The sequence below is a fragment of the Cyclopterus lumpus genome, chromosome 15 (assembly GCF_009769545.1).
Source record: "Cyclopterus lumpus isolate fCycLum1 chromosome 15, fCycLum1.pri, whole genome shotgun sequence".
NCBI lineage: Eukaryota > Metazoa > Chordata > Actinopteri > Perciformes > Cyclopteridae > Cyclopterus > Cyclopterus lumpus.
In genome coordinates, this window is record NC_046980.1 from 17,364,199 (window position 1) to 17,373,489 (window position 9,291).

Below are 9,291 nucleotides of genomic sequence, written 5' to 3' on the forward strand. Positions count from 1 at the left end.
TCAATGCTTTTCAGTCCCGGTCTTTGGGACCGCCTTTTCTGTCCGGCCAGATAGTCAAATTAAATCTGTATCAGTCCCTGATTAGCTGGCCAGAATGACCCCCCCACACACACACACCCACACACCCACACCCACGCAGGGCTCCGGGTCCCAAACATCCGGACTGGATAACACTGACCTACACGGTAAATGTTTACAAATCTGTGCGTTTCATGTAAAGCAGTGTAAACAATCCTAAACGCAGGTCGAAGTCACCAAATATCTGCACTAAAGCCAATCGTGGCATGACAGGCCTTACAGAGAGGAGACGTGTCGACGCTGCTTTCTGAGATGTTTTGTCTGCCCAAACCAAGTCAGAATTTTATTTCTAGACCGGTGATGCCAATGTGACTCAGTCTCATGCCCTGTACGCTGTGCACAGGCATGGACATATCGCACACTTGATATTCCTAAGTACCCCGGTTACTTGGACGACACGTCAGCTAATGGGGTCAAACCACAGGGGAGCTAATCGTGTTCACGAAAACCAAAATGCTGATGAACATTGTGAACAAATCAAGCTCTTTAATGGCCATTGGCAAACAGGTCGTCTTTTTTTTTTTCTGTGTGGAAGTCATTTTTATTTGGTCGTTGAAGATTATGGATGATGGTATTTACAGTCAAGAGCTTTTCAGAAATATTTAGTAAATGACAATGGCGAATAGACACTGGTCAAAGAACATCACCTGCACAGCAAATCTGCTCAAGGACGGCTATGTAAAAGACAGGTTTCTGTGGTTTTAGCCCAGATATATTGCCATTGCAGTGATGTTAAACTTTTTCCTTGGTATTTCTGATTTGACTTTGTGATGCTCCAACTTGGCAGGGTGCCAAAACCCTGCTTCTGTAAACAAGTGCATCATTAAATTAGAGCGCACACAAGTTATTGAGTGAGCAGTAAATACTTGACGAGCAGACAGAAGTACAATGACCAAACTGATTTCATGCGAGAAGTGTATTCCATATTTAGGCATTCATAGTATCTGGTTGTAATAATTCATAAACAACAAAGAATGCATGGAGATAGAGAAACAAACCCAGAACAAAGTATGGAATGTATTTGGAATAGTTTTACAACTGTGCAGGCTCCCTATGCTTCTTGTTTTTATTTTATATTTGACACCGGTTTCAGAGGGGACTGTCAAGGTTGGTCAGGACTTCCTGTGCAATATACTTTATTACTGTATCAATAATAAATCTGAGACAATTTGACTTTTTAATGAGTTCTTCATTCAGTTTCTTTTCTGTTGTCTGAACTTGTTGAGCTTAATGAAGATTTCTGAATCTGTAGGGATCCGATCGAGACTGAACTCAACATGTGAGACAGTGCTGCACCAAAGGGTGTCCAGCTGCAGACCAAGGGCCCCAGAAACTATTAAACTACCCCTACATGTCTAGTATGTGATGTTGAATGGCCCACACAAATCATGAATGATAGTCAAGACAAACTACATGCGTCCTAAATGAATGTGACCTAAACAAGCTAGATGTAGTGCAATGGCCCCCTCTTTGTCTCTGGATGTCGGCCTCCTCGTGGAGCTACTGTATGTGGCTCTTAATGGTGAGCGGGTCTTTGAACCCAGCACTTCCACCACATTCTGCTTCCTGCCGAAGTCCAGAGAGCTGGATCTGCCCCAGCCGGCCTGTCTGATAGCCCTCATCGTCTACTTCAGTGGGTACTCTGAAGTCGTGGTGCCACTGGCTGTCAGACTACCTAATGATATGTGTGCGGCTGCTTTTGGGGGTCGGGGGTCCCATCATTAGAAAGTGTCTCACCCTGAACCCCAGCTCCAATCTTCGCCTCGGCTACCAGTAGCGGCCTGGCAGTTTGTTCCCGTCTGTCACCAGCCCCGTGCTATAAAGCCAGTGTTATCTGCAGTGTTAAGTGCAGGCCACAGACGGGGGGTCAGCTTAAAGTGAGGCAGCAGAGACACCCTGTCCCGCCTGGCCCCACCGTACACAGGAAGCGGGGCTGCGCTGGGTCCCTCTGTCTGGCCCGGAGCCCTGCCTCGAACCGCGACGCAGGCGCTAATGCAAGGAGACCCTCGGCCAAATGATTCTCTAATTTCCCCTCTGGACTCAGATGATCCCAGTGGCCCTTGAGAATCAGACTGAGGATTTGTTCGGAGTGATTTGTTTTGTCTTGTCGCCTCCCCCTCCTCTCCATCCTCGTGCAATTCCTTCACTCAAGTTCTAGTTCTCCCAGCGTGGTTGCAGCCACCAAATTGGGGATTTGAGAAAAGCCCAAGCCCTTGGAGGTCAGAAGCTTTGACTGTAGAACGTAAACGGATGGAAAAGAAGACAACAAGTTGCAGTTTCTCAACACAATTTAATTCTAGTTTTCATGAAGAACTCCTGTAGGATGAGTTGCATCCTTTTGTAAAAATGCAAGGTTTCCAGTATGCCTTGGTCATGTTTTGAGAGGCCCATAATCTACTCATCTGCTAAAAGACTAATTTTGTGTGAGCCTCAGTGCGTCACGCTTGCAGACCTGTAGCTTAATTCCCTTCCAACGGGGTTTAATTGAGTGACTAATACACACGCAGTTAAAGCCCCGTGAATACAGACTGCCATCGCTGACGGCCTCGGAAATCTGTTGAGAAATTAAACAATGATGCATCGGGCTGGTTTTCTGCTGAGCTTTGAATGATAATGACTGCAGTTTAAACAAATGTTCACTTCAAACTGCAACATGAAAAACAAGTCAGCGGTTATATTCTTATAGTATGCATATACACATTATGCATATACACAAATACATATATATGACGTGTGTGTGTTTTTTTTAATGACATTTGTAGCAGCAACAGCTTTAAGTAAGAGTAAACGTGTTAATAAGTAAGGATGAATATTTGGCCTTGTGGACCTGTTTCACATGTCTTTAAGTTAACATCTCTGAACTTATAACATGTTTCATTCTAACAGTTTAAATTCTGTAATATTTCTCACACACACACACACACAAAAGATCAGCCATTTATTTATTGTTACGTCACCCATTAATCACTTCGGGACCCCACAGATTTATACTGTGACTCCTTGGTCGGGCATGACCCTTAGGTTTGGAAACACTGGGGTAAACTACTCATTAATCACAGGGGAAGTACTTTCACTTTCGATACTTCAACTACAACTATTGTACTTTTGCAGTATGATTTTACATCCAGAGCTTTTACTTGCAATGGAGTATTTTTTTAGCGACCAGCGTTGAAACTGGTTTAGTGGCACTACCATTTAAAAATGTTTGTTGGCTAATAACGTGATAATTAATTCGTTACTAATTATAAGTCACGCAATACTTTAATCTTACCATTCACGTGAATCCACAGAACACTGCCAGGTGCTGTTGATTGGCCTCCGTATTTTCTTAGGATCTAATAAACACAATATTAGTCGCGCGCATTACGGACCAACACCTGCAGGCGGTTGAAATGATTACGTGAAACGTCACATTTATTTCACACACACCAGCGCGCGCTACGTACGCCATCATTAATGCCCGATGGCGTCCGAGCTAACGGGTTATTTGTAGGGCTCACTTCACTAAATATAACTCTCCTCGACCGTTTGTCATCGCGTCACAACATTATCACTTTCTTTCTTTCCTTCTTCCCCACCTAAAAGAGTGACGGGCAGACCGGCTCGACACTCCATCCATCCCAGAACCCGCAGAGCTACGAGCGCGTCAAGGGGTCAGGATTCAGGCTCCACGTGTCCTCTAGACTCAGTTTCTAACGGGACGTCTTATCTTGCGCATGCTCAGCTTGTCAAGGGGCTTCAACATGACCACCTGGAGCAACTCCTGCAAGTGTCATGTCAGTGCTGCGTGCACCGCTAATCTCCTGCCCAAGGATCACCGGCGCTCCTTCTGCAGGAGGTTCAGGTCAGTGTCTCCTCGGCGCCACGTCCTCTAGTGGCCGAATCAACACATTGATGTTTAGTAAAAACGCGATACCCCGACTCACGCTTCCTGCAGGGCGCGCGCACTGCGGGGAGCGCTTAATCCCGTTTTCTCCCGTCTGAAGCGCGATACTGTATGTGATATACTAATCCAGCAACAATGATGCTGATACTGCATTACATTTTGTTTTTTTAAAGTTTGCTTCAGTTTAGCTCCATCAGAGATGCTTTGGTGGTGAATTTACAATGGGTCTGCAAATGTAATTGTAAATGTAATTCAATAAACAGGTTTACAATCTAGGTCTTGTGTGAGTATCCCTAAACATTATTACTTTTTTAATATTATACATATGCTATCAATTACATAATTTGAATGGATCTTTATTGTTACGGTGCCCGGATACAAATGGACAGAATTCTCCTTTTGTGGCACTTTGTGTGTCCTTGTGACGTGGGGCGCCCCTCTGCGAGGACACCCACTTTATAAGGCAATGGAGGCAGCAGCAGTAGCCCAGCCTCCCCTTTGTGTGCGACGCCCACGCTGAAGCCCTGGCAGCTATAAAAGCCCCAGGCTCTCTGTGGATGGGCCCAGACAGATCCTGATCACACAGACACAGTCTACTGAGAGCCCTCGTGTCTGCCGCAGACACGGCAGCCTCTCATATCAGCAGTTTCCATAGGAACCCTCGAGGAACAGACACCGGGCTGAATTGTGTAAAAAGAGGCTTGATCCGTTCAGAGCAATTACTTCTTTTTGACTTCATTTGATTTCCTTTTTTTCCTTCTTTTTTCACACTGGCATAGAGGAGGAGGGTTAACTCCAAACAGATATTTTGTTCTTTTCTTTTCTTTTTTGGCTGTAGACAACTTTGTCTCCTTAGCTTTAGTTTTCTTCAGTTATCTTCCAACCCTGGACCTCAGTGGCTATGGTCTCTCACAGATCTACCAAAGGAGCGTCCAAAGCCCGACGGGACCACATCAATCATGAGATCCGGAATATGCGAGCCCTGTTGCCCGTCACCCAGGAGGACCAAGAGCGTCTCTCCTACCTGCACTCCATGTCCGCCATCTGTGCCTACATCAGGAAGTCTGTTCTGTTCCAGGGTAAGTCTTCACACTCCGGCTACGATCGTTCTTTCATATCTTTGAACCTGTCATCGGCATTCAGCCTGGGTCGTATCAAAGCTAAACCTGCAGAGATGTGTGGAGTGTAACCGAGGCTCACCTCACTCGTTCCCCCCCCCTTAGAACTCCCGGCTGAGGCGAGATCACGCTGCTCTCTGCCGTACGAGGCCTTCCTTCCAGCCCTGCACGGCTTCATCCTGGTCACCACCGCACAGGGGAGGCTGGTCTACGTGTCCGAGAATGTAGAGGAATATCTCGGTCTGTCCATGGTGAGTTCATTTATACATCTGCTGTTCCCTTTACTTCACATTGGGCTTCCATTGTTTTGTATCTAACTGGGAGAAAAAAACATAACATTTTTCCAGATAGATGTGCTGCAAGGAGACACTTTGTACGACATGGTGGAACACTCTGACATTGGTATTGTGAAATCAAACCTGGACATCGATCACAACTCGCCATCAGGTAACTTTAAAGACTTCAACATCACTTTAAAATAGCCACGTGTAACATTTTAGACTGGGGTCACTGTACGACGGTTACCATCACAATGTTGCTGGTATTCTTAGTGCTATGCAGGCCACATTTCTCCCCCAAACCCTTGTTTCATTTTGTGCCATCCTATTCGTACTACCGAAAGACTAAACTGATCCGTTGTCTTTCTTTAGAGAGGAGCTTTATATGTTGTATGCAAACCTCCAAGGCCTTCAAGCTGCAACACGGCAGCTGCTGTTCCATGGTGGTCAAAGGGAGCTTCCAGTCGTTCCCTCAGCCGTGGCCGGCCTCCACTTCTGTCTGTCCCGCCAGCCAGTCTCTGTTGGTGGCCCTCTGCACTCCCACGGTCAACCGCCTGCAGAGCTGCGTTTCCCAGTCCTGTGACGGCTTCAACAGTGTCCACCGACTCGATATGACCTTCACTCAGCTGTCAGACAGGTAAATGCACAGATCCCCCTTCAAACGCAGATAACCAAAATGCTCTTGTACTGGTCACTGACATTTCCATGTCTTTTCCTTTTCAGCGTCATATATTTTTTGGGGTATTCGCCAGAAGAATTGACCGGTCGATCGTGGTACAGTCTCGTCCACCCTGAAGACCTTTCTTTGAGTGCAGATTCTCACAGAAGTTTAAGTAAGTGCGTCGTCTATTGCAGGAAAACTTGCATTGTTCATTTCCATAAAGTCAGAGCGAGGAAAAAAAATATTTTCATTGAACGCTTGTCTTTAATTATGCATTGGTCATAACCATGGCTGTTTCTTCCCTGTCCCGTCCAGTGCTGGCAGATGAGGGCTTCCAGGCGGAGATGGTGCTCAGACTCCAGTGCAAAGATCTGTCGTGGACCTGGATCTACAGTCGAGCTAACAAGGAGGCGGAGTGCCAGGGCATGAGCTGCACCAACTTCATCATCAGGTATGATCAGGCAGACCTGAGCCCACAGTACAAGACACCTTTTTCTATGTTTTTCCAAGTCGAGAACGTCGACTTAATCCATTGCTTTGCTCTTGCAGTGAAACAGAGGCCCGATTTCTGCAGAAGAAAGTCAGCAGCGATGCCTTCAGGCCATTGCCTCTGGAACACTTTACAGATCAACAGGCGGCTCACTCTCCGACCTCCAACAACACAAAGTGCTTTAAAAGACAGAGGACGTCCAGCAGCCAAAGCGAGGAGCCAAGTGCCAAAGCGAGGAGGGAGACCGAGCAAGACATATGCTATGTGACGTGCGCCTCCTCCCAAGGCGATGGCTTTCCTGCTCCCTCGGGAGAGAGCCTTGCTCTCTTCACCCCTCCCTACAGCCCATACTCCTCCAGCTCCTCTCTGCAGGAGGAGGAGCTCAGCCATGACCTCCTGATGGATGTGCATGGATACACAGATCAGCTGCTGTCCTCCCCTGAGTGCTCTCCTTCCTATTACTCCTACCCAGAGGCAGGGCTCAACTGTCACCATTCACCCTCCAGCTCCCTCGCTTCAGCCACTGAACAGACATTTGACCGGGCGGCCTTCGGCGCGCTGGGCGCCCGCTCTCCAGCCTCCTCCTCCTCTCCGACCTATGATTTCCAAGCTTGTACGGCCGATGCTCGATTAGTTCCAGACTGCCCGTCCATGTCTGACATGTGTGAGAGCCCAGTGGACTGTGCTCTGCATCACGACGACTTCAGCCTCCTTGAGCAGCCACAAGGGGGCGACCTTGTCCAAGTGCATCATGTCCCCTACCACACGCTGCCCACACACTCCAGCCTTCTCACCCCCAGCCAATCTCCCACATCCACAGAGACGCCGCCTTACAACGAGAGGGAGCAGGCAGAGATCAGTATTCTGGCTCAGCAGATCTCCTCCCTGGCCAGCAGCTTCGCCATGTACCACACGCACAGCCCGCTTCAGAGTGTGAACCGACCTGCAACCACCAACGCCTGCGACTGGCCCCGTCACGCTCCGATCCCCTCGGCCCTTCCTTTCAAGCGCGAGCTGGTCCTTGACGACGGCGTGTTCGACAGCATCCTGATCGACCTGGACATGGGCGCGAGTAAAAGCGGAATGTCCTGCCCCGGCGCTGCGGCGTACGGCTACCAGCAAGGCTTGTTGCGCTGCAGGAGTGGGTCCCTTCAGTCGGAGTCGGAGGCCCTCGGCCTCTCCCCGACCATCACAGAGGAGCCGCTGCCTGCAGAGCAGTTCACTGCCATGGGTCCCTTCAGTTTGCAGTTGGGACGCCATGAGCAGAACACTGGGTTGCATCAACTCAACCACTATATGCAGAGTGGCCTTCAGCAAGGTAGTTTCTACAACAATAGCCAATGAGTTTCCTTTGGTAAAGTCCCTGTAGGTTACATTTCACTAATGTTGTTCTCTGTCTCCTTTCAGATGAACTTGCAGAAGAAAACCTGTACTAAAATAAGTCTGTGACTTACTGTACTACCATGTGTATGACATATTGTCAGGGCAATCTTCCTCCGCTGGATTCAAAGACATTTAGAGGACGTGTTTGCTGAGACGCCGTTCCCTCGAGACTTCTTTCTGAAATTGGAAAATCAACTAAAGTAAATGACTTGCTCTTCAAGATGACATTTTTGTCTTCATGTCTCAACACTGCTGTTGACTGTTTTATGTTTTGCTTCTGTCTTATATTTTATGAAAAAGGTACTTTAAACAGAAACTTTTCTGACATCACTTAAACACTGAAATGGAGGTATATTTTTATTCTAATGCGGAGTGACCACAGTTTACTATTGAGCACTTTATCAATGTCATTGCCACAAGGATTTTATAATGGAGAAGGCATTCTGATTTTAAAGGAATATTTCAAAGCTACCTGGATGTGCTTTAATGCATACATCAATTCCTTATAATGAAGAGCCATTTGTAAATGTTTGGTTTTAGGTGCCTTAAAAACAGGAGAGGAAGACACTAATCAGTTTGCCAAAAAATAATAATACTATTTGTCTTTTTCTCTGTGAGCCATTAATGCTTTCATGTTGTTATGAATAAATGAATCAGTCAGCAAGACGATGATTGTTAAACACCTACCTCAGTGGTACATCTAAATACATTCCAAGTCTGAATTTTGTGAATTAATTGTATTTATTTTGAACTTCACTTTCACGTAAGTCTTAAAAATGTTTTTATTTTACTGCAATGTGAATCTTAAACTTAGGTTTGTCCTTCCCACATTAGTTTTCTTCATAGTATGGTACTGCACATTTAAAATGTAAATAAATCAAATGAAAAATACACTGGATCATGTTGACTTAATGATTAGAGTATTCAACAGTTCTTCTTCCACAAAAAACACTACAGGTGTAAAATGTCCACGACTCATTAATACCTTAGACACACTCAAAACCACATTGACTCATTAGTGCCAAGACGGCGGGTATATCTGCTTGAATGAAATGAAATTTGTAGGAGCATTCCATCCAACAATTTCTATTATCATTTTGTTAACCCAAATAAAACATAATCTTGGATTAACTGATTTAGTACAAGTAATAAACACACCATCATCCTATTATCGCTTGACAAGGTTCTTATGGCAAACAGTTTCCTCATCAAGCCGAGACGCAGCAACAATGGCATTCATTCATAGCCCTGTTTCTGTCCATCTCGTGAATGTCATATCTATTTTAATATTCACTCTGTTTAGCTGTTTTGGTCTCTATCAACTCCTGAGGTAAATATGTGTATCTTCAGCAGCTAAATGCTCCCCTCTGTTCTCCAGCCCTTTGTGTGTTTGTGTT

At 46.1% G+C, this 9,291-nt stretch overlaps 1 protein-coding gene across 1 annotated transcript; it reads left to right on the top strand.

Moving 5' to 3' along the window:
• The first annotated feature begins 1,384 nt into the window (after positions 1-1,384).
• npas4l (neuronal PAS domain protein 4 like) lies at positions 1,385-8,785 on the top strand. Its single transcript, XM_034551503.1, has 8 exons — positions 1,385-5,043; positions 5,188-5,333; positions 5,430-5,529; positions 5,733-5,997; positions 6,084-6,193; positions 6,337-6,472; positions 6,571-7,829; positions 7,919-8,785. Exons 1-8 carry the CDS (start codon positions 4,866-4,868, stop codon positions 7,945-7,947), a joined length of 2,223 nt encoding a protein of 740 aa, XP_034407394.1. The 5' UTR covers positions 1,385-4,865; the 3' UTR covers positions 7,948-8,785.
• The last annotated feature ends 506 nt before the right edge of the window (positions 8,786-9,291 follow it).